Source organism: Recurvomyces mirabilis, assembly GCF_035927965.1.
Source record: "Recurvomyces mirabilis strain CCFEE 5264 chromosome Unknown scaffold_11, whole genome shotgun sequence".
Lineage (NCBI taxonomy): Eukaryota > Fungi > Ascomycota > Dothideomycetes > Mycosphaerellales > Teratosphaeriaceae > Recurvomyces > Recurvomyces mirabilis.
Window position 1 is genome coordinate 362,328 of NW_027041945.1, and position 23,598 is coordinate 385,925.

The 23,598-nt window shown below is 54.8% G+C and overlaps 6 protein-coding genes across 6 annotated transcripts; 4 read left to right on the top strand and 2 right to left on the bottom strand.

Annotated features, from left to right (window-relative positions):
- Window positions 1–1,426: 1,426 nt before the first annotated feature.
- Window positions 1,427–2,252, bottom strand: LTS14_004847 (uncharacterized protein; the record flags this gene model as incomplete). Its single annotated transcript, XM_064837547.1, has 3 exons — window positions 1,427–1,999; window positions 2,052–2,153; window positions 2,208–2,252. 3 exons carry the CDS (start codon window positions 2,250–2,252, stop codon window positions 1,427–1,429), a joined length of 720 nt encoding a protein of 239 aa, XP_064694870.1.
- A 2,469-nt stretch (window positions 2,253–4,721) lies between these two features.
- Window positions 4,722–5,564, top strand: CYT2 (Cytochrome c1 heme lyase; the record flags this gene model as incomplete). Its single annotated transcript, XM_064837548.1, has 1 exon — window positions 4,722–5,564. The coding sequence occupies one exon, from the start codon at window positions 4,722–4,724 to the stop codon at window positions 5,562–5,564; it is 843 nt and encodes a 280-aa protein (XP_064694871.1).
- Window positions 5,565–6,447: 883 nt separating this feature from the next.
- Window positions 6,448–13,771, bottom strand: LTS14_004849 (uncharacterized protein; the record flags this gene model as incomplete). The annotated part of the gene is made up of 2 exons (XM_064837549.1): window positions 6,448–6,521; window positions 6,577–13,771. The coding sequence occupies 2 exons, from the start codon at window positions 13,769–13,771 to the stop codon at window positions 6,448–6,450; spliced, it is 7,269 nt and encodes a 2,422-aa protein (XP_064694872.1).
- Window positions 13,772–16,213: 2,442 nt separating this feature from the next.
- LTS14_004850 (uncharacterized protein) lies at window positions 16,214–20,344 on the top strand (the record flags this gene model as incomplete). The annotated part of the gene is made up of 1 exon (XM_064837550.1): window positions 16,214–20,344. The coding sequence occupies one exon, from the start codon at window positions 16,214–16,216 to the stop codon at window positions 20,342–20,344; it is 4,131 nt and encodes a 1,376-aa protein (XP_064694873.1).
- Window positions 20,345–21,101: 757 nt separating this feature from the next.
- On the top strand, window positions 21,102–22,169 carry LTS14_004851 (uncharacterized protein; the record flags this gene model as incomplete). The annotated part of the gene is made up of 2 exons (XM_064837551.1): window positions 21,102–21,264; window positions 21,316–22,169. The coding sequence occupies 2 exons, from the start codon at window positions 21,102–21,104 to the stop codon at window positions 22,167–22,169; spliced, it is 1,017 nt and encodes a 338-aa protein (XP_064694874.1).
- A 439-nt stretch (window positions 22,170–22,608) lies between these two features.
- On the top strand, window positions 22,609–23,205 carry LTS14_004852 (uncharacterized protein; the record flags this gene model as incomplete). Its single annotated transcript, XM_064837552.1, has 1 exon — window positions 22,609–23,205. One exon carries the CDS (start codon window positions 22,609–22,611, stop codon window positions 23,203–23,205), a length of 597 nt encoding a protein of 198 aa, XP_064694875.1.
- Window positions 23,206–23,598: the final 393 nt, after the last annotated feature.

A 23,598-nucleotide genomic window follows, 5' to 3' on the forward strand; every position in this document is an offset into this window, starting at 1 on the left:
GTGGAGAGTGGATAGTCCAAGAGCCGCTATTTCCTGAGGTCGGCACGACAAAAGTGTGCAGCCGAAACGGTAAGATGTGTTTTTGTTGTCTGTTGGTCTACCGGAGCAGCTCAGGAAATCGGCGGCTCAAGGAAAGGTATCAACTCCGCGACCAAGTATCTTGACATCGTGCAACATGCACATCGAGCCTGTTCTTCCTCGGTTTGTGTGTTGGAAATGCTGCCTGAGGGGCTGTTGGAGGTTGCGGTGTGGTCGCGCCGAGCACCGTGTTGGCGCGGAAATGGCTTCCGTGAATGCGCAGTGATTGCTTTGCTGCTCACAGCACTACTGGCGCGATGGAGGGGTGGGGGAGTCGTGCTGGTGCTGGTGAAGGGTGCATGGCAAGGCAGGTGAAGGTGAGTGCGCTGGTTCGCAGGCATAATTGATGGAACCCTTTCCGTCCTTGGCACGCTAATGCACCTGGTCACGCCACTCCCAGAACCGCACCTTCTTGTTCCCTTCTGGACCTCACCAACACTGCTTTACTCTCATGTTCTGCATGAGGGTCACCCGATGCTTACCATTCTGATCGACTAATCGTCTGTGTAACCCTAATATCGGGTCATGGCCAATATCTGCCGCTGGTAGGACTGCCTACAGCACATTCTACGAGCATTTGATATAAAACGCACCCGGACATGGGAGAAAGATGGGCTTAGGATCATTACTGTCACGAAGAAGACAGACATCGGCAACCGCAGAGGGGCACGCTCTGTGGCCTTACACTGTTCAAGCACAGATGTCCCCACCAGAACGGCGACCAGCAGTTATCGTGCGCTGGACGAAGATGCAAATTTGAGAGACCTTGCAGGCATGGATCACGTCCAGGATGATCTAGAGACAGCATCTCGATATCAAGCAGCCTTGGATATCAACTTTTCCAACCGTCGCTTTCTCATGACTACTGCTCGGTGTCATGGCCTTAGCCCACAGATCATGGAGCAAGGTGACGTGATTGCTATTTTGTACAGTTGTATCGAGCCTATCGTGCTTCGAAAGAGGGCAGCAGCTGGGCACTATACGCTTGTCGGTCCGGCGTACTTGCCCGGGTTCGTGAATGGCGAGGCCTTGCGAAAGAACAAGAACGATTGTGCGAGAGATGAGGAGTTTCATACACACTAATCTCGCGACGTCTGCATCCCACAGGCCTTGATTAGTCCCGCGGGACTACGATGCTCTTCGGTTGATGGCTCGACTCTCGATAAACCTCTCAGCAAGAAATCAGACGGAACTGCAGGCGGTGCACATATAAGACAAATGGCCTGACTCACGTAGTCCATTCGCACACCTCGTACCTTGTAATCGTTCTCACGCAAATGCGATATAGTGTGAGGTCGACTAAGCGCATTCGAAAAACATCATGCTCGCATTGATATACACCGCGTCGCTACACTGTCATAGCCTCGCCCATTGAGCCCTTCCTACCCGCACCAGGCCTGAGCAGATGTCCCGGGTTCTTGATCTCCAAATCCGGCCGCTTGTCCCTCGACTCCTCCAGCTCTGTCATCTGCGCGTCCTCGTCATCTTCGGCGACGAACTTGAAGCTTCTGCACTCAGCATTCGCCCACATCCTCGTCGTCTGTTCGCCATCTGTGGTCACATTGCCAACGATAAAATGCGCAAATGTGCCGTGCGAGACTATCGCTATGTTCTTCTCGGGTCGGTCTCGTAGAACTTTGCGGAGCATCGCGCCTCGCTTTATCAAGGACTCGCCATCCACGTCAAAGCGGCCGTGGTTGGAGAACCAGTAAGGGAATAGTTCCAGACGTTGAGTGTCAATGACATCCCCGAAAGTTTTTGTGAGTTCTTCGGTACTAGAGCCTGTGTCCATAGGCGCATCGGAAGACTCTTGGGCGAGCGGCATAAGGAGAATCTTGTGGCCACGATCTACTACTGGCTTGAAGGAAATCTGGCAGGTTTGGATCGTGCGTTTCATGGGACTGGCCATAAGGAGATCAATCTGAACGATGAACCGTCAGCCAACGTCTTGTTACTCGATCGACTTGACTGACATCATCGTGAAAGGGAAACTGCATGCACAGCTCTCGGCACTGCTGCTCGCCTTTCTCGGTCAGGAAAGGATCGTGAATATCTTCGCCGTTTTTGGCGACATTCTGTGCCTCCGGTCAGTATATTGTCTGATTCCTGCATAGCGAGCTTGTGCGAACGTGATGACCTTCCGCGTGGCGGACTAGGTGAACGATTGGAGGCATTGTTGCTTGAATGTGACACGCCGACGTGTCAAGTGGTCAAGTCTGCTACGTCTTCCGTTGGTCTGCTTCGTGCTTGAGCTGATAGTGAATGCGACTGCACGAAGTCAAGAATCGCAGGCAATTGTACTCCTTCGAAGAGCGCACTCTCAGCTAGGTGACCTCATACAGGATGCTACGGCGCGAGGGCGTCCGCGGAATAGAGGCTCCTTGGCATGGCTCTTGAGTTTCAGGAACTGTGGTAGAAAGTCCTGGACGGCTACGAGCGGAATCTATCATTGGGACGATACGAGGCTCGAGTCGCATGTCGAATTGTTGATTAGCCTACCCAACCGCATTGACTTTTACAAGACGTCAGCCTGCCACGTGCCGCGGGCAAAGTCGATAAGCTTTGGTCTAGGAGAAGCTTGCACGGAAGCTGTACATTATCGTCTCCACATGAATACTCCGTAGGATGTTGAAGATTGCATAGAGACGACACTCATACCCATCGCAAAAGATAAGTACCTTGACCTCTTCTCATAGCCTAGCTGGAGCCGTCACCGAATATCAATTGACATGCAGTGGTGCTATCGGCCATGGACGCAATCCAGGTGATCTTAGGCTGCGTCGTTTCTCATCCACGTATCCGTGGCTAGGCAAGCTCAGCGCACTGCTTGAGCGCCTGAACAGCGTAGCCGTACTGGCTCTGTCGATTATCATTGGTACATATACAGAAGACGTGTAAGTCACAATAGGTCAGTACTCGTGGTGAATCTGTGCCCGCATCCTTTAGGATGATCAGAATATCGTGCTGGAATGTGAGATCCATAGCGAGCAGGTGGATCACGATTTGATGGTGAGGGTCAGGGCCATACTGAGCTTCAGCTTCCTGACTGCGCGGATCAGCCCAGAGAGATCAGTGGGGTTCACAAGGTCTGATACCACAATACTGCTGCAGTTTCTGACTGTCTGGTTCATTAGGGTTGTGACTGAGGTTGAAGAATATCAAATAACACCAAGGTTGAGAGAACATATGAGATTTCGAGTTTGAATTTGATCATGCTGTTTGTGCTTGGTCGGAGCATTGTATCGATGCATAGGCACGCACGGACAGCTTGATCTGGACATTGATGGAGCAATTGATGAGATGATGAATGTGGAAGGAGTCATGGTAGAGGCGGCTCATGCTTTACTCTGATCCAATTGCGTGCTCATCCTCGTATGATGACCGACTTCGTGCGGTTTGGGCCTTCGTAAACGGACCGTCTGCTGTGCACTACACCTTTGCTACATCAACTCGACGCCAATCATGCGGCCCTCTTTTTCATCGTCGTCATCTCGTCTCTTGCTACCGCCGTTCCCCAAGTCGTGGTTCACCTAACAGTTGGTAGGTGCGTAACATCCCTGTGCAGAACAGCAGATCTGCTTGCCACCACTGTACTTCCCAAACCAAGTCTGGCGCTCCTCGATGTTGACAGCGGCGGGCGCGGCAGCAACGGCGGCGGTGAAGATGGCGAGTATGATGGTGGCAAACTTCATGATTGCGGTGTTGAGTGGTTGATCTGGGTTGAAGCGATTAGGTGGTGCAGTGGAGGTGGGAAAAGGGGAGGGTTGGCACTCAGATATCTGGTTCTGGTGTGGGAATTGATCGATAGGATGCTGGTGCTGGAATGTAGGAGGGAAGCAGTATAACCTTTATATGTCCTTCGCTTTGTGGGATACGTTCTTCTCCTCTCCAGCACCCGACGTGGAGAAAGCCTTGTCCCGCAAGTACTATCTAGCTCTACAGTGGCGATGCATCAATCTCTCCACAGTCGTTCAAGCTGTCGTTCCTTGGGCATTCGTTGCGATGCCTACCCCGTGATATACAGAGGCGTTATTAGTGTAAAGGCCATTGAGCCGACGCGAAGGATCCTAAGATCAGTAGCGTGCAGCAGTACCCAAGCCGAGAATGGGAAGCGCCACCAGAAAACGAGAGTTATTTGTGGAGGAAAGTTGTAGGTGGTCCGCGAAGGATTCCGGGCATTTGTTCGTCAGGCAGCGCATTAAATTGTGCAGAGACAACAGCACGGAGGAGGAGAGGGCCCAGGCATGCAGCTATGGTCTTTGCAGGATGTGAACATACCCAGCTGTCGTCTGACTGATCCTACGATAGACTTGGAGGACGTGGTGCAGGTCTGGGTGAGCTCGCTTGGATCCACAGAGGCAGACGGTACGAGGGGCTCCGGTGTCATCAGCTTCATCCATCGAGTGGATGATGGAAGCTGCAAGGGTCTGTCTGCCGGCCTTGTAGAATCACGATGCAATGCTGTGTAGGGTAGTTGCAGTGTAGCAAACGTGGCTGTACTGGGTAGCCCTCTCGTGCGGGCCGGTAGAGGCGGCCGGGTTGAGGCGTCGGCGCGCTTCCCGATCGAGCATGACAGCACTGTACGACATGTACCAAAAGCTATTTGTATCACTACCATCGAGAGTCCAGGTGTATGTTTGACGATGCCGCCTGATGTAGTAGATGCAGCGGACAAGTGTCCCGTTGATCAAAAGACGCGCGAGAAATGGCTGGAGGCTGCCAAAGCCCGAGGACAGCAGGATCCGGCGAATCCACACGTAGCTGGCGGTCCTGCGACGACTCGGCCTCTTGCTGCCGACAACCGCTTCTCCCTCGATGCACTCAGCTGGCAGACATGGACGGCTACGCCTCCCCGTTCGGACGCAAAGCGGCCCAAGATGTACCGCCTGTCCACCGACCGCGAAATCTCCACAATTCCACGTGCCCTGCCAGACCATCCGCAAGAGCTTCCCGACACCACAAAACGAGTACTCGCCACCGCAGCCTCCCATGGGTCACCGGCCAATAGCGAGAAGGATACGGGCCACGACAAGGAGAGCGGGAACTGGATCTACCCGTCCCAAGAAATGTTCTTCAACGCCATGAAGCGCAAGGGTCATGACGCGGATGCCAAAGATATGCACTCCATCATTCCTATCCACAACGCCGTGAACGAACGAGCGTGGACCGAGATCAAAAAATGGGAGCAAGGTCGTGGGAGTGAAGCATGCGGAGGCCCGCGACTGGTTTCGTTTGCTGGTGATAGCAAGGCTTTGACACCGAGGGCGAGATGGAATAGTATGGTCTTGGGCTATCAAACACCGTTCGACAGACATGACTGGGTAATCGATCGATGTGGCAAGAAGGTGGAATATGTGATTGACTTTTACTCCGGCAGAGAGACTGGTGCGGCCAGCCAAGGGTTGAACTTCTACTTGGATGTAAGGCCTAAGCTGAATACTTGGGAGGGTGTGAAGATGAGGGTGTTCAATACCTTTGGGGTGTGAGACGTACCTGGGGTAAAACAAGAGCTTGCAAATCCCGCGTTCATTGGCATGACAGAGAAAAGAAAGATCTTTACCTGAGCGGCTGGTATCCATGAGTCTGGACAGGGAGACAGAAGTCATGCGATCGAAAGCAGATACCAAAGCTCCGCTCCACATACAGCTACGTGCATCCCTGGTCACACAGCCCCCATCATCTTATTAGGGAGGAGCGTGAGGCCCGGGCAGCTCCCCTAATCGCCGCCGCCAAGAAATTGTCTATCACATCTAATCATCACGCGGTCAACCCTTGACATCCTCTCGACGTCTTCCGCTCAACCTTGCCTTCCATCAAGCTTGCGGCATCTTGCGTCGCACCGTGTCATTTGCGCACTAGGCCCCGCCGCATACCCCTTGAGGCTCATGCTCATCGGCGCGGCCATCGCTCAGGCTAGTGACCATCCATTTTGGCTTTGCAGCGCTTGTCCCGCGGGCATGAACCCGGCAAGGAATGAACGAAATGCTAGAGAGCGAGAACTGAGGCGGTCGAGTCCGGGCGGGCATGTTGTAAAGGCTTTGAGATAGAGAGTGGGTTTGAGGCGGTTTGCGGAGGTCCATGTACTCGTTGCGCGGTCGATGGAGTAAGAGAGCAGGGATGGCAAACCAGCAAACCGACGCATGGCTGCTCATTATTCAGCTGCACTGGATGCGTCTTCGACACAATAATGCAACCGTGGATGTTTCTCGATTCGGCATGCGTGTAGTGCACATATGATCTTGCATAAATGATCTACAGCATGGCTGTCCTCGTACACTACATCGGCACACCCTCTACCAACCAAGTGAATAGCCCTGAGTTCCGAATCTCTTCTGATCTAGCCATCAGTTCGTCTACATCCCAGTTGGCTCACACGAATTCGTTCCGCAGAAATGCGGCTTCGGGCGATGCTAGCCAGACGCAGAACTGGCCTGGTAGATCCGCTGAAGAGAACTGTCAGAAAGTCCATCGAGGTTCTCGGGAGCGATGCTAGCATACCTTGATCCGGGGCCTTGACACCAACCTGCGCACTCATTCCCGTCGTTACGGTACCAGGTTGCACGTTCACGACGTGGATGGAACGGTTCTCGGCTGCGAAGTAGTCCATCATCTTCAGGTTCGCGGCTTTGCTAGTACCGTAGCCGCTTGCGCCGGGCATGGGCGCGAAGTGAGCTAGAGCCGTCGAGATGTTGATGATTAGTGGTCTAGGTCCGGCGTGAGGGAGGAATGCCTGCACCGCGTTGAAGGCTGAGAGGACGTTCAAGTCGAATCCGCGCATGGATTCGGAGGAGTCGTAGCTGGTCAGTGGACCGAGAGCTGGTAGAGCCGCAGCGTTCGAGACCAGAATGTCGATTTTGCCGACTTGACCAGCCACTGCTTGAAACACTTCGTGCACGTCCTTCGGCTTCATCAGGTCTACTGCTTTGTAGGTAACGATCGACGAGGTAGCTGAAGAAATACCAGTGCTCAATGGTGCGGTGGTTGGTGGGAACGATGGCACGCCGGCGGGGCCGAAAGGTAAGCCACTGACAGATGCAGTGCCATTATTCAATCCAGCTTGTGGCCAGTAGCCCTTGTAGGCGGCAATAGAGCCTGTGACTGGGTTGACACCATTGATAGAGCTCAGAAGCGTGCAGGAGCTGTTGGCGAAGTTGAGAGCGACACAGTCAGTTTGAGAATCGCAAACAGCCTCGCAATCCAGGAGCGTGGAGGATGCGGCGGCGATTTGTCTCTTGAGGATCTCTTGGCTGAAGAGGACAGTTCCATTGAAAGCAGAGTTGCAATTGAGTGTCCAAGTCTGGCCGGTCGTGTCGCTGCAGAAAGTCGCATTGCTGGAGGAGCAGTATCCCCCGAGGCCGACAGAGCACAGTGGGAAGCCGCTGCTACCGGTCGACACGGGTGCCGATGGAGCGCTTGAAGTTGAGACCTGGCTTGTAGTGCTGCTAACGCGTCCGCCTGAGGTTGAAGGACTTGTGGTGCCAGATACAATCGGCAAAGACGTCGATGGAGACGGGCTAGAGCTAACGGAAGCACTCGAAGTCGACGCTGGTATTGAGGAGCTGGACGAACTCGTACTGGGAAGAGTACTAGACACGGAGCTTGAGGAGGTTATGGGCGAGGCACTGTTACTGACCGGGTCCACTGGAGCACTGCTAGATACTGGCACCGTGGAGGAATCTGGAATGACGGAGCCAGTGGTGGGTGGTACGGTATAGTTGCCGCCTGGCAGAGGGAATGGCACGGTGCTGTTGCCTCCAGCTGGGCCCGAGGGCGCACCACCTACCCAAATGCCGCGGTATGCAGCAATGGAACCGGTAGCGTTGGCATTGACACCATAGATAGCGCTGACAAGCGAGCACGAACCATCAATACCGTAGTTCAGTGCGACACAGGCAGCAGATCCATCGCAAACCTCAGTGCAGGTCTCAAGAGATGCAGCAGTGGTGTTCGAGACGGACGGTCCCAGGAATTGCACACCACAAGTAGTGGTATAAACTTGGCCGTTGGTGTCCTTGCAGAAGCTGCTTGCACCCAAGCCATAGCCTGCAGCGCAGAGCTCAGATGCTGGGGCACCGCAGGAGGTCACAGTAGCGTTTGCTGGAAGCGACGAATTGCTCGATGGAATGCCTGGCGTGCCGGTGGTAAGAGGGACGGATACCGATGTGCTGGAACTTGAAGTGCTAACAATGCTGGAAGACGAGCTGCTGGATGAGGATACAGTCGAGGTTGTGACAGGCGACGAGCTCGAGCTGGAAGTGCTCAGGCTGCTAGTAGACACAATAGAGCTAGTAGATATCGAGATTGTTGAGGTCGATACAAGGCTAGTTGTCGCTGGGTCGACTGGTGTGCTCGAAGTGGCTGAAGCATTGACGGACTGTGCTGGGGCGCTGCCGTTGATAGGTGGGAAGGGTGCCGTGCCGTTGAAAGACGGGTATGGCGAGCTTCCATTAGAGGGAGCACCACCGGCCCAGATGCCCTTCCAAGCAGCGACGGAGCCGTTGACTCGCTGAATACCCGTGACAGCGGACACTTGAGTGCAAGTACCGTTGCCGTAATTGGCAGCGAGACAGGCAGGGGAGGCATCACATCCAGCTTGGCAGCCTGAAAGGCTACCAGCGGGTGTAAGGTCACCTGGCGTGCCCTGGAAAGCCACGCCACAAGTGATGGTGTAGACCTGTCCAGCGTTGTTGGTGCAGAAAGATTGCTCGAATGGAGCGAAGCATTCGACAGCATCGCATCGGCCGACAGTCTGGTTCGTAGGGATGGAGCCATTGACGACGGGGATTAGCGAGCCAGTAGTCAATGGGACAGAGATAGTGCTCGAGGTTGTATTCGTTGACACAGGGATAGACGACGATTCCGAGCTTGTGGCAGAAGTCGTCACGGGCGAGACAGGATCGGTGCTCGAGATACTTGGAGTATCGACGGGCACAGATGTGGAGAGCGAGGAAGTGGGATCCGACGAGCTTGAATGGGAAGTAGTCGATGCACTGGCGGTAACTGGTGCCGTTGGACCAGCCGGCGTCGTTGCGTTGTCCGATGGGAGTGGGAAATATCCGCTGCTCGGGCCAGTGCTGTTGAACGGGGGCAAGAAAGGAGCACTACCGTTAGTCGGCGGCGCACCACCAAGCCAAACACCCTTCCATGCTGCGATAGATCCATTCTGGACCGCGGTACCATTGACGGCTGTCAGATATGCGCAGCTCGAGCCGTCAAAGTTGAGGGCCACGCAGGCGGCGTCGGCATCGCAAGCGCTCTCGCAGTCGAGCAGATTACTTGCGCTTCTCTTGTACACGCCGCTCTCGAAGCTACCGATGAAAGCAACGCCGCAAGTGATCGTGTATGTCTGACCATTAGCATCCTGGCAGGAGCTCTGCTGATATGGTGCCGAGCACTCGATGGCGGAACAAGAAGCCAAGGTAGAGTTTGGCGATGCTGGGCTGCCAGTGCTAATGGGCCCGATTGTGTAGCTCTCCGTCGTGCTGTTGGGCGACGGGGCTGGGAAGCCTGACGAGGCGGAAGTAGTGGATGGGTGGACGATCGAAAGGGATGTATTCGAAGCGCTGGATATGCTAGACGAAGTGGATGCCGGATCAGTCACGGTCACGATGCTCGAAGTAGAAGCAATGATAGAGATCGTGGCGGAAGACGTAATGTTCTGCGTATCCGGGACCGAACCATTGACAGGCGACGTTTCGTTTAACGGAACACCCGGGAAGCTGCTGTTACCAGCCGGGAAGCCTGGGAACGAGCTATTGCCGCCTGGAGTGGTACCGTTGAAGCCCGGGATAGCGAAGTTCGAGCCCCAGTAGCCCTTCCACAGAGCGACTGTACCGTTCGCAGATACCAAGCCATTGATAGCAGAGAAGTATGTGCAAGAGCCGTCATAGTTGGCCGCGATACAGGCGGATGAGGAGTCGCAAGATGCCTCGCAGTCCAAGATTGTGACACCGTCACGACGAACAACCTGGCCAACCGTAAGATCCAAAGTAGTACCGATCCATGCGCTGTTGCAGGTGATAGAATACAGCGAACCAGCCTCGTCAACACAGAACTGTGCGGAGCAGTCGGTGGGCGAACAGACTGGGTATGAGGAGTTCGCTGGGGTTGGGGAGCCCGTCGAGATAGGCCCCACTGAGTAAGTGCTGCTGGAGTTGACTGCTGGAGATGAGTTGCCAGTACCCGTCTTAACGGGACTAATGCTTGTGCTTACAGGCACGTCGCTGGAAGTAGTGTTTGCAGATACAGCAGGAATGCTAAGGGAAGCCGAAGCCGAAGCCGAAGACGTAGTAGAAACGATCGATGACTCCGAGCTCGATGTGGCATTCACAACAGGAAGTGTAACATTGGTGACTGGGTCACTTGCATTACCACCTGGGATCGGGAAGCTCCCGTTGCCACCCGGGATTGGGAAGCTTCCATTGCCGCCAGCTGGAGCACCAGGAGCACCACCAGCCCACTCTCCTCGCCAAGCGCCAATCGACATAGGAGAGCCGAAAGATACTCCAGCAACGGATGCGATGAAGTCACAGGACTGGCCTCTGAAGTTGAAGCCCAAGCAGATTGGGAGAGAGTCACAAGTCTCTGCGCATCCCTCGAGGCCAGCCGCCGCAACTATTGTAAGAGAGACGTTGCCCTGGAAGCTGAGACCGCAATTGATAGTGTAAAGCTGCCCGTTCGCATCAACGATCGTCGCGCTCGTGCCATTGCCGCAAGGAGAGTCTGTGACGTTGCTCGGTGGTGCAGGGAAGCCTGTAGGACCCGCTGGGAAGCTTCCGTTCGCCGAGTTGACAGGGAAGCCAGAAGTAGCTGTGCCGAGCGAGATGGTGGCAGAAGATGTTGTCAAGTCTGTGGCCGAGGTTGTGATAGGGTCGACCACAACGCTGGATGTTGTCAAAGGCAGTGAGCCTGTGCTATTCACGGGCAGCGTTGTCGGAGCAGGGTCCGTGACCAGAGGCGCAGAGGTCGTTACATTGACGTTGTTGATCGGCGCACCAGACGACGCTGGGCCTGTTCCGTTGTAGCTTGATACAGGGAAGCCACCGGATAGCGCTGCGGGTGCCCCACCAGCCCATAAGCCCTTCCATGCTGCAGTCCAGCCTGGAGCCGGTGTCTGGATACCAACGACAGCAGAAACGATCTGGCACTGAGCGCCATTGAAGTTGACTGCGAGACAGCTAGATTTTCCATCGCACGTTTGCTGGCAGGCATCGAGATTGTTTGCTGAGGTGTTGGTGGCTGGACCGAGGAACTGTGTCCCGCAGTTGAGTGTGTAGAGTATACCAGTGGAGTCAGTGCATGGGACAGAGCCGGCCTCGCAGCTTGCCACGGCGCAGGAGCTGACATTCGTAGGTAGACCAGTCGAAAGTGGCGGACCAGGGAAGACGCCAGTCGGAACAAAGGCGGTAGGGCCAGCTGCGTATGAGCCGTTGGCTGAGTTCTGTGGGAAGCCCGACGTAGCCGCTGTGCCCACGGAAGTGGTACTTGCAGCTGGATCGGAAGTAGTGTTGGCGCTTACGATAGCCGAGTGGGTGTGGATGACTTCCGTGTTGTTTTCCGTGCAGGTCGTCGTGTAAGTAGTCAGGCTGACATCGCTGATGCTTGCCGGAGCGGAAGTGGTCACGGGATCGGCAACAGAGCTTGTCGTCGTAAGATTAGCGCTATTGATTGGCAAGCTACTTGTGGCAGTGCTTGGGGAATCCGTGGAAGTTGCGTTCACACTACTGATCGGTGTCCCACTTGGCGCAGAGAAGTTTCCACTCGGAATAGTGAAGTTGCCAGGATACCCACCGGTGGAATTTCCAGCAGGCGGTGCACCACCCTGCCAGGTACCGCGCCACGCACCAGTCCAGCCAGGAGCTGGGTAATTGATGCCAGACACTGTGAAGACGGCTTGACATTGTCCGAAGCCGTAGTTGATGGCCAAACACCTTGCAACGTCATCGCACATGGCCTGACACTCGGAGAGAGAACCAGCGGTCGTGTTGATGCCGGTAACGCCAGAGAAAGTAAGACCGCAGTTGACAGTATAAACCTGGCCGCTGATGTCTGTGCAGACATTGACACCTTCGCCCGAGTCGCACATGTTGTCATTGCAAGCAGAGAAAGTAACATTGCCACCAGACGAATTGGTCGATGGCCCTGGGAAGCCAATTGGGAAAGACGCAGCAGGGTATGCGCCGGTACCCGTAGGTCCCGCAACGCCATCCGTGCTGTTAGCGGAAAGTGTAGGGAAGCCGGATGAGGCAGTCGTGCTCAGATCAGAGGTTGTGAGCGGATCAGTCGTCAAGTTAGCAGCGGGTGTCGGTACGGCTGAGGAAGGATCCGCGGTGGTGATTGGGTCCGCGATAGTCGTGTTCGCAGGAGACGTTACGTTTCCAGACGGAGCCGGGAAACCAGCGCTGACAGGTGCGGTGCCTACAAGACCGGTGCCCGTAGGAGCGTAAGACCCAGTGTTGTTCGAAGCCGGCTGCGCCCAGCATCCCCGCCACAGACCAATGACAGTAGGATTACTATAATCTGTACCCAGTGCTCCAGAGACCAGCGTGCAGTTGCTCAAAACCATATCGAAGTTCAGAGCCTGACATCCCTCGACTTCATCACAGGCATCCGCGCATCCTGAGAGCGTCTCCAGATCAGCCACCTCGGACATGGTAGTGCCGAGGAAAGTGACGCCGCAATTGACGGTATAGAGCTGATCCTGATCGTCGTGGCAGAAGGGTGTGCTGGCGGTGTTTGCAATTGAGCAAGTGACCGAGTCACAGGTTGGGAAGGCCGAAGCATCTGGGAAGCCTGGTGGGGCGGAGGAGTTGAAGCTTGGGGTACCTGTGTAGTTTGTTGACGGGTAGGGCCCCGTGTAGTTTGTGGATGGGTATCTGCTGTTGTCTGGGGTCGTGCTGTTCAAAGTAGCAGCTGGTACATCGGCGCTCGTTGTGGTTGGATCGGCATTGACAGTTGTGTTGTCCGGGGCAGTAGTGCTCAATGGCAAATCGGTTGTGACCGGATCAGCAAGCGAAGTCGTCGTATTAGCCGGCGAAGTATCATTCGCAAGCAGAGTCTCATTTAAAGGGGCGGTGATATTGGTCGGGAATTCCGGGACAGTGATATTCGGTGGGAGAGTAAAGTTCCCAGGCAACGTGAAGTTGAAACCTGGAGCATCCGTCCCGTTCGTCCCATTCCTGGACGGGATCGTTGCGTTTAAAGCCCAGTAACCCTTGTATGCAGCCACTGTGGAGGGAGAAGAATTGTTCATGCCGACGATGGAATCCAACATCATACAGCTCGACCCATCCAGAACGTTGACAGCCAAGCAGTTCGGACGACTATCACAAGCCGATGTGCAGTCCGCCAAGGTGACGTAGGGGAAGTCGAAGAAAGAGTCACGCTTGCTCTTTTTGCTTGTAGAGGAAGCTGATCCGCTCTCATCGTCCCCATTGTTGACGTCCGTCAAGATCTCCCCCACGAAAGAAGCATTGCAGGTAAGCGTGTAGAGCACGGAGCTCTCGTCGTAGCAGAAAATTGTCGAGCCCGCTGTTGCGCAGAGATCATCGACGGAGGTCGGGCAGGAAGAGTAGTTTCCTGCTGGTGCTGGAGAAGCGTAGGAAGATGTATCGGTGGATGTTGTGGTGCTGCTCTGTGCGGCAGCGAGCGTGAGTAAGGAAAGACCGGTGATAATTAGATTAGAGGTAGCCATGATGGGCGATGTGGATTCCGCAGCACGATGCTGGGCTGGAGGTAGTAGGAAGAAGCGAGTGTGGGCGTCCCAGAGGGACTACTGTGAATAACGAACAAGTATGATGAAGTTGTGTCAAAAGAGTGATATCAAGACCTAATGGTCCTGGCTTCCGTCGTTCAGACGGTCAGACAGAGCGTAAGACAACCAGAAGGTGGCGTGCTGCCGAAAGCGAAGAACGATACTGAAGATAGATAGAAGAGATAGACGTTGGAAAGAGTGTACAGATCACCGTTCGAGGTCTCGGGTATTGGCGTGCTCACAGCAGCGCCAGACAAGGCGGTGCTGAATCGCACACACCCGCATCGTGAATGCCGGTCAACGGGAAGCTAGAATCGCGTCGCGTGGCGGCGCGGGCGTAGGCCCTTGGTGTGGCGTTCAAGTGACAGCCTTGGTAGAAAGGAAGGGCCATGCGGACGGTAGGAGAGACATCGCTTGCGTGGGTCTCAAGATGAGCACACAATAGAGTTGCTCCGGACTCAGATGCAGTCAACGTGCCCACGCGGGACGCTGCAGATGCCCAGGAACGTCCGGCGGTATGGCCCGTCGACAGAGTCTGGTGACAGGAACAGGTTAGAGTGATAAGCGTGAGTAGATAGGATTCGTAGATCTGCGTGGCGAGGTGGAGAGCACTTACGAAACCGGGACAGGGACAATCTCCTTCTAGACGCCTCTGCCGTCGTACCTGACTGCTTTGGGTGGTTCTCGACGTTTGTGGACATGTGTGGCGTACAGGAGGTTGCAAAGGGGAAGCTGAGGTGAGCCGCTTCGCCTCTGACATTTGCTAATTGTGAGCGTCAACTTGAGATGTGCGCATGCTTGAGAAGAAGAATGGAACGTTCTGCACCGTCCAGAAGAGCTGATGCGCGCATGTCGTTCATAGCGGTCGATGATACATCCTTCTTCGTTGTCAACCCACCAGTTCGTCTCACAGCTCATCGGCGTCTAGACGAGAAAGGGGAATGAGGTCCAGAATAATCTCTTACGCTAATCCCATTGCAGCGATCCCGGCTTGAATTCTAAACGCACGCGCCTGCCTCGCGAAACCTCACCTACTAAAATCCTTCCTCCATCTTCGCTTGATCACAACGATCATTATGCGTCCCGCCGTACTGTACAGCCTATATGTCAGCCTGTTTCTTAGGCGCTATTGCCGTTCCTATTGCTACTGATCTCGCTTATACCACCCAACTCGCGCACATCAGCGTCCCGCTTTCTAATCTCGGTCTCTGCTTTAGGCGATGATGATGCCTTCAACTGCCGTCGACCACGTTGCCAAGGCATGGCGACAACCGTCAGCTGTGCCGTCTGGGGTGCCCATCGTGGCTTCTCGCTCATTTGCATGCATGACCGCGATTTCTGTCTTGTACGAGTCATTCGCAGCCCGCCACCGGCATATGTGGAGTGTATGATGAACAATTTACGGGATGAGAGTAACTGGAAGGCGGTACGGTGGAATCGCAGATGGTTGTTCGAGGTTTTGGATGATGTCCTTGGGCAGCAAAGCTCATGCGAGGTAATCAAGCCTCGGGAATGCAGCAATGATACGAGTTTGCTTTGTCCGTCGATTATACTCGGCGACCTAGTCAGAACAGTTCGCGACTTATAATATGCTGCTGGGGCTACAGACGTCTAGCACAAGCAAGACCCAGGGCCACGCGAATTGCTATCAAGATGTACCTCCTCGCGATCAGGTAGGTTGTTGGCTGAAGGTAGCGTCAAAGTACTGCACCATTGTGAAAACTCTTTTATTGGCTCACGTCTAGTTTTTGATCGTTCTTACCTTTCCGTGTCCTCTCCAGTCGGTCGACATAGGCAAATTTTGCCATACTTCTCCAAGTGAAGTGATAGTTCCTTTGGGCCGTAGCTGTGCCCTGTTCAATATTAGGGTTAGGGTTTGGGTAAGCACATGCACAGGTATCTCCCTGCATGGAGCTGCAAATATGGCTGCTCGTGAGGTCTACCAAACACTAGCATATTTACAAGGTGTATAATACAGTATGCGACGTCTATGGATCGTCTTGAGCGGTTGACGGCGACTGTCCATGAAGCAATGAAGTGAAGTATGGGCAGCCTTCTATCCAGATGTCGAGTTCAACCTTCGTTTCCGAGTCAACATTGCAGGATTTGCAGTGATGGTTGCTAGCAGCCAAACCGAAATTTGATCCCGTCCATAGAGAGCCATACGCGCAGGACTGAGTGGCTTGATTCCGTGTATATGCGAAGGAAATACAGGGATTGGCGTTCCCACCGCGAGCATATGCGTGACAGTCTGACAGATGAACCTACCCATTCGGAAAAACGTTCCGCCGCAGATGTCATGGTAACAGAAAGTCGAGGTACACATGCGTTGGAAGGCTCATCGTCAAGCGACTTCAGCATTTGTCGGGAGAGTAGAAGAGGATGGCGAGAGGGTTAGACGGTGAGGAGAAGGCGATCAAGGCGCATAGCGTCTTACTGCGCCTAGTCCTACCGCCATACACCATCCACTTCAAGAGCTCGACATATATGCGGGAAGGGACACTCGACTTACTGGATCGCAAAGTATGCAAGGAGACACTCAAGAGTACAGCGAACAATGCGCTGGTGAGGGAAGCGATAGGGACGGATGGCAAATTCTGGTCAGAACTGGTGATGCTGTTCAAGGCCGCCATCCCGAGCTTGGAGAGACGCAGCTTCACGATCTGGGACCCGACGAGCGTGGATTACGAGTCTACCAGCGGCGCCCTGATCGCGAGCCACTACCCAGGACTTTGGAAGGATGTCGAGAGGTTGAACGATCTGGTCAGCATCAGTCGCAACGTCCTCACCATCGGCGCACCTGCCCAAGATCTGGCCTGCATTGAAGGCGTGGACAACGATCTCTTCCGCCTAGTCAATTGCTGTGTGCGAGTGACAGCGAGAGGATACGATGGTGAAGCCGGGACGGGCGACGAGGAGAAGTGGCAGTGGATTGTTAATGCCTACAAGAAGCTTCTGATCACGAGCCTGCAATTCTTGAACAATCTGGTGGCGCAGAACGAGAAGAGGAAGCTGCTATTATGGTTGTCTCTATTCGATCACGAGACCACGCCAGAAGCATACTCGGCTAGTTTTGCGGCCGAGGACATCCCGGAGACGAGCAGGACGAGTCTGGCTGATGTGCCTTCGAATCCCCCCATACCGCCTCAGCCTCCTGTGTTAGAAGATGATATTCTGCTAGCATATGGGACGGATGGGTCGAGGTGGATAACACAAGATGAGCATGACATGGCAGTGCAGACTGTGGAGCATAAGGACAAGCTGCCACCTGCCATGCGAGCTGCTGTTGAAGCGGCGCGAAAAGGTGATGCTTCTGGTCTTGTACCGAATGCGTATGTCTTCTACGGCAAGACTCCCCATGTGCGTGCGAGACGATTCGAATTCTACCAAGACGACTTCAAGCGTGACCCCACCCTGGCAGAGGAGCATCAAGAGCTGATGCGACAATGGGGTGAGGTCACGCAGCGAAGAGAGACGGAAGACTACTGGGAGGGTCTGTACGCCGATGCAGCAGCCAAGTATCGAGCTGACGCTGCAGTGTGGGAGGCTAAGCAAATCGCCACTCGCACTATGATGGAGCAAGATGGCATGGGTGCGGCAGCGAGCGAGCGGGAACGAGAGCTGCGAAATAGAGTGCAGGAGCTCGAGGCAGAGATCGCCGAGCACCTACAGATGGGACGAGGTGAAGCCGAAGCAATGGCAAGGGAAATCGAGGTGGAGATTCCCTCCTCGCCACCACATTTGACCGGTGTGCTTGACCACTCCGACCTCCAACATCGCGCCACCCTCCCCGACGACATGAAGATGATGTTCACCGCCGACGCCGGCTCCCGCATCCTCGAAAGCGGGAAGATCGAACTCATGAAACGGCTTTCGGACTACTCGCCTCCGGATCCCAACCTCCCACCATCACGCCACCCGGATGGCCTGACTACCAGACCTTGTCACCGCGACCCTCAGGGACGGCCGCTGGAGAGAACGAGGTCTATGAGCAGGAGTCCAGTGATCGTTCAGTATTGCCGGAACGGACCGAGGAACAAGGGCGAGGTTGAGGCATGGGTTAGGTTGAACGAGGGGAGAAGGAGGGAGGATATGATAGCGCTTCCATTGCCTGAAGAGGGGATGGAGGAGTTGAATCTGCCTAGGCCGGAGTATCAAATGGGTGGTGGAGTGGCGGTGCCCGAGCAGCAGCAGCAAGGGTTGAGGAGGGGAAGTCGTGCTGCGAGAGGCCGTGAGGAAGCTGAGGGGGAGGATCCAGAGGGGAGCGAGCCGCGAGAGGAGGGCGAAGTGGACGAGGAAGAGGAGGAAGACGACGAGGAAGAAGAGGAGGAGGACGACGATGAAGATTATCCCGGCTCGACGGAAGACGGGCGTGGTCTGCTGACAGATGTCCCGCTGATCCTCGGACCCAGCGAAATCGAAGTCCTGCCTATGCTGATCATGTCCGGCATTGTCCCACCCAACACACCACCACGGGACCAACCATCGCCAGCAAAGGACGCGGATCCGAACGACACGCCCTTTCCGACTTCCGCACTATCCCTCCAAAATCTCCACACCACCAGAACGCATCTCCTCTTATCACAGTCTACCGGGCGTAATCTGCTGCGGGAGCTGCTAATATTTGTGGCAGCTTGGGACCTGAGAGAAGAGGAGTTGTACTTCAAATTCATGGTCAAGATCATGGAAGCCATCCTAAACGCAGGACTAATGCCATACGCCTACCACGCCTTCCGCGACAGAAGCAGAAGCAAGGATATAATATCTCCAGCCCAAGCAGTCATCATGAAGTTAATGACAGTCGTGTATCGTGGCCGCGGTAGCATCGGAGGGGACCAATCGACCGCCGATGAAGCTGAACTCAACGCCGCGCGCCTACGTCTAGCTAAAAGCACACCGGAAGCTGATGCGCGGTCATACACGCTGCACTCTCGACGCAGGGCCCTGTTGACCGTCTATCCTCCCCCAACACGAACGGATCTCCACACTCTCAACTTCCTCTTCACGGAGTTTAGACAACACATCATCCCACAAACATGCGCTTTGATCTTTCTCCAAAGTCAAATTCATGTGGGACGAGCAAGTCCAGAAGACTTCCCGCTCAATCTCTGGGACATGGAACGAATGTACGAAGGCGTCTATCAGTTCCTTGAGTTCTTCGCCGTGGTTTGCGAGGAAGGCGGCGCCGCGGGCGTTGGAAACGTTCATAATCTCAGCACTAACGGGGCTGTCAACGGACCCGGAGGCGTCACGGGGGGTGGAGGCTGGGGCAAGGGGGTGTTGTCTGAGTGGGAGGCGAGTTGTGAGCTTGTTGCGCTATTGAGGGAATTGGAGGGAGGAACGGAGAAGAGGGATGGAATTGTGCAATTACGATATGGGAAGGGCGCGGCTATTGGTGCGCCACCTCTTCCTTCTTTGCCGCATGTGGCGAGTGTGGCCAGTAATGGACGACGGGTGAGTGGCCAGGCTAGTGTGGGTGCGCAGTCGGCGGCCGGTGGGTCTTTACCGGGTGTGGGAGTCCCTGCTCCTGTGGCGGGATTAATGCAGCAGAGAAGTTTGAGCGCTGATGCTGCGATTCCGGCTGTGCAGACGCTTTTGCCTGGTTTGCAAGCTGGTCAGCAACAGCTGCAGAGAGCGATGGATGCTGAGGCTTTGGTGTTCGATGGGGAACAGTCTGCAGCACCGGGCTTTCCACCGACTTTGCCTTCCTTACCTAGTACACTGCTACCACCAGCCTCAACAAACGGCCAACCGATCTTTGAACCCGAAACCCCACTAGCATATCCGGAAGACATGCAAGCTCAAGCCGCCCAAGTCGCCGCTGCACAAGCCCACGCGGCACAACTCGGCGGCGTGCCATTGCCTCCTCAGCCCCCACCCCCACTCGACCAAGACGAGCCCTCGGATTTCGAATGGCGTAATCTAAAGAAACTCACCGTCCTGGTCCTCTCGTCCCTTATCTGGAAAAACCCGCAAGTCCAGAACCAAGTCCGACGGTATGGTGGTCTGGAAGCTCTAGTGAGTTGTTGCAGACACGATGAGAGTAATCCTTATATCCGTGAGCACGCCATCATGTGTTTACGGTTTGCGGTGGAGGGGAATGAGGAAAATGGGGAGGTTGTGAGGGGGTTGGCCGGGGCGGAGGTGCAGAGGGACAGGAAGAGGGTGAGAAGTGGTGGGGAGGAGAGGGAGGCGCTTAGGGGTGGGAGGGTGACGCTTGATGAGGGGTTTGAGGATGGAGGGGATGGGAGGGAGGAAGTGGTTAGGGAGGTGCTTGAGATGGGTGGGTACGAGACTTTTCTTGATGGGAGAGGGCTAGTGGGTCTGAGGAAACGGGAGGGTACTACGGCTTCAGCTGGCGGTGCGGCGACTTCGGCTGTCGCTCCGCCTGCTCCTGCTATTCCCAACGCTGTTGCCAGCAGCAGCTCGAAGGCGACTATGGGACAGGCGCTGCTGCCTCCGCCCTCCTCGTCTCCGATGCCATCTATTTCTAGTCATCTAGGTTTGTCATAGTGCCCCCCCCACCTCATCCTTCAGGAAGATCTTGAGCTGAGAAGATCGCAGAAGAGATGCAGAGTGCTCTAAGAGGACTTCCCATAGCGGACAGTGTCGTGTCCGAGAAACAAAAAGCCGAGGCCCTTGCCAAGCTAGATCGTGCTTTCGAAGATATACACGGGAGCTTGGGAGCGTGCAGGAATGAGAGTCATGGGACGCATAACGACGGTCAGCATTGACGAGACGATCCAGAGCTTGTGCAGCGGGAGGCTGCTAAGGACAAGGGGGAGTTGCTTGATGGTACGAGGCCTGTTAGATGATATGCATTTGCAAGCATCGTACTTATCAGGGAGATAAGACCGGCAACTATACTATGAAGAATTGGAGGCAAGTGGGCAAACTTCGCATGCATTTGGTCGGTGGGACGGTCATTATTGAATGGGAGGTAAAAGTGCCTGCCCTGTTATGTAAACATAGCTCGAGGACGCATTGTAAGATTATTCAGTCAAATTGCTTGGAAGCGATCACGGCTTACATTATTTTGTCCTGTTTCGCCAATATTCGTACCCTTTTGCCAAGAATACCATAAGCTTGTGAGTTCCCCTCGGTCTCGACCGATCTTCACAAGCAGAGTTGCCGCGCGTAGCCGTTGAGCCGCATTGAGACAGCACTTCAGCTTCCACGTGCCTTCCACAACAATTGCTTTCCCTATAAGAACACTTCCCATCTTTCACGATACGGACCGAGCACGAAACTTTTCCTTCATACACGAGTCATGGCTTACTACGAGGAACGACAACGATATCAGGAACGCGGGTTGGGCGGCGGTGGCGGCGGCGGTCCACGCAAGAAGTCACTGTTGATCGGTATCAATTACCTTGGCAGCCAACACACGCTTCAGGGTTGCCATCAAGATGTCAACAACGTCCGGGAATTTCGTAAGTGCCAAAATAGTGTCAACAACACACATTAGCTAATCCGAGATACAGTCGACGCAATGGGCTACCCAGAAGACCCACGCTCACAAGTTATAATGCGAGACGACAATCGCACAGATCCCCGAGGCCCCATGTTCCCCTCCGGTCACAACATCCTCGCCGCCATGCAATGGCTAGTCTCGGAACCGGGAACGGAAAATTTCCTCCACTACTCCGGCCATGGCGGCCAGGTCGCGGCAGATGACGACAGAGCCTCCGGCTTCGATGACACGATAGTCCCGCAAGACTTCGAACGCAATGGCCAAATCCCCTCGGGAATCCTGCACAAAATCCTCGTAAGCGGGTTGCCACCGAACAGCAGTCTTACCGTCATCCTAGACTGCTGCCACTCCGGCTCTGCCCTCGAACTCCCGTACGTCTTCCGCGCCGATGAAGATGGAAACGTGAACATGGTCGACAACGTGAAACAAGGCATGCGACTCGTTGGAGCGGCCTCGCATCTAGTCCAAGGCGGCTTCAACATGGGATCCATCCAGGAAGCCGAAGGCCTCCTAGCGGGCGCCACCGACTTTTTCAAAGGCCTGACCCATCGACGAGCGGAAGTCAACCAGTACGGTCTCGCTCAATCCGACACCTACGAAGAATTCCAGAGCGATGGCAACAAACAGGTCACCATGTTCTCCGGGTGCCGCGACGATCAGACGTCGGCGGATGCGAGCATTGCGGGCAGCCACGTGGGAGCCATGAGTTGGGCGTTTCTGGAGTGCATGAAGCAGTTCGGGGTCAAGCAAAGTTACTCCCAGGTTCTGCAGAATACGAGGCAGATTTTGGCAGGGCGGTATGCGCAGATCCCGCAGTTGAGTGTGGGTTATTCCCAGGATCTGAATTATCAGATCCGCATATGAGAGATGGAGTCATGAAGGATGCGGAATTTTGAGGTGGCATGGAACAGAGAAGGATGGGATGGTTGGTTCAGCGAAGTGTCTTAACGATATGTGTTGGAGCACTCTGGAAGTGCGTGCTTCATGCCCAAATTTCTCATACTTCGAGCTAGACCATTTAAGCTTCTTTACCTCGTAGGTGAATGCGAATGACTCGTGACCTTGTCTTAGACAAAGTAGGCGACTGGCGACTCACATTGAACAATGGCTAGCAAGTCGTTCATGCCTAACAAGAGAATGATCTTCAAGCAAACTGATACATGCAGATCTGCAAACAACATGGGAGATAGGAGATCCTCAAGCGCTTCACACAAGTAGATGGCCTGCTGCACGTTCATCTTGATCCTCGGCTCCGTGGTATGGGTAGAGGCTGTGACCTCTAACACACATAGGCCACGCCATCATGAAATTCTTCGCCCATCCCACCTCAAGCAGCAATAACCCAGCCCCCAGCAGCCGGCCCTCAGCCTCGCATTCCTCACCAAGACAGACGATAGACCCGCTGAGCTTCAATAGTGACGTTCAACCTCCCAATCCCGCAGGTACAGGCGGGCATAATGTCGGCAACAGCACGTATTACAACCAACCCCTCCCCATCTACGCCGCCGGCTTAGAAAGCCCCTGCCTAGCCACCACTAAAACGCCCTTGAACTACGCACACGGTCCCCGCAAATCCCACCAAGATGGTCCGCTCTACGGCTACGAAGCCCACGCCTCACTTTTGCGAGGCAAGCTAGCGGCGTATATAGCTGATCTCAAACGTCTGACGTACGAATGGGACAACGCAGCGAGATTACTGGATCGGGCTCGACGGGAATTGGATCTTTTAGACGGTGATGAGAGACGTTCTCGGACGTTCTCGGCTGAGCAGCGGGCGTGGAAGAAGGAGAGGGAGGGCTGGCTTGCGGATTTTGGGTGGGCGGAGGGCAGGGTGAGGAGAGTGAAGGGGGAGGTTGGGAGGAAGGGGTATCGAGGTTTTGGTGATGAGGTACTGGAGTAGGATGAGGGTGGTGCGGTGAGCTGACGTTCACAGGAGTCAGTGGGTGCGTCTTGCATATGCTGTTCAAGTTGGGGTTGCATTGGCGTAATATTTGACCAATAGCTCCAGTGATGGTGGAGGCAGGGAGGGAGGGAGCGACATGTCTGATCGCAGTACCACCGAATGCTAATCCCTTGACGACCACGTTACCTTCACGAGCATGTCTTTGCTGCAGCAGGACATTCCACCCACACTCCTTTCCAGCCCATCTGAACCTGATCCCTGAGATGGGAACTTGCGCGTCACAACCATAGCCGAGTCCACGCACGACTTGACGTAATACTTGGAGTGGTACCGACGCAACCAGATGCGAGCTGAAGATGATACAAGATTGGGTATACTGCATGTAAAGCA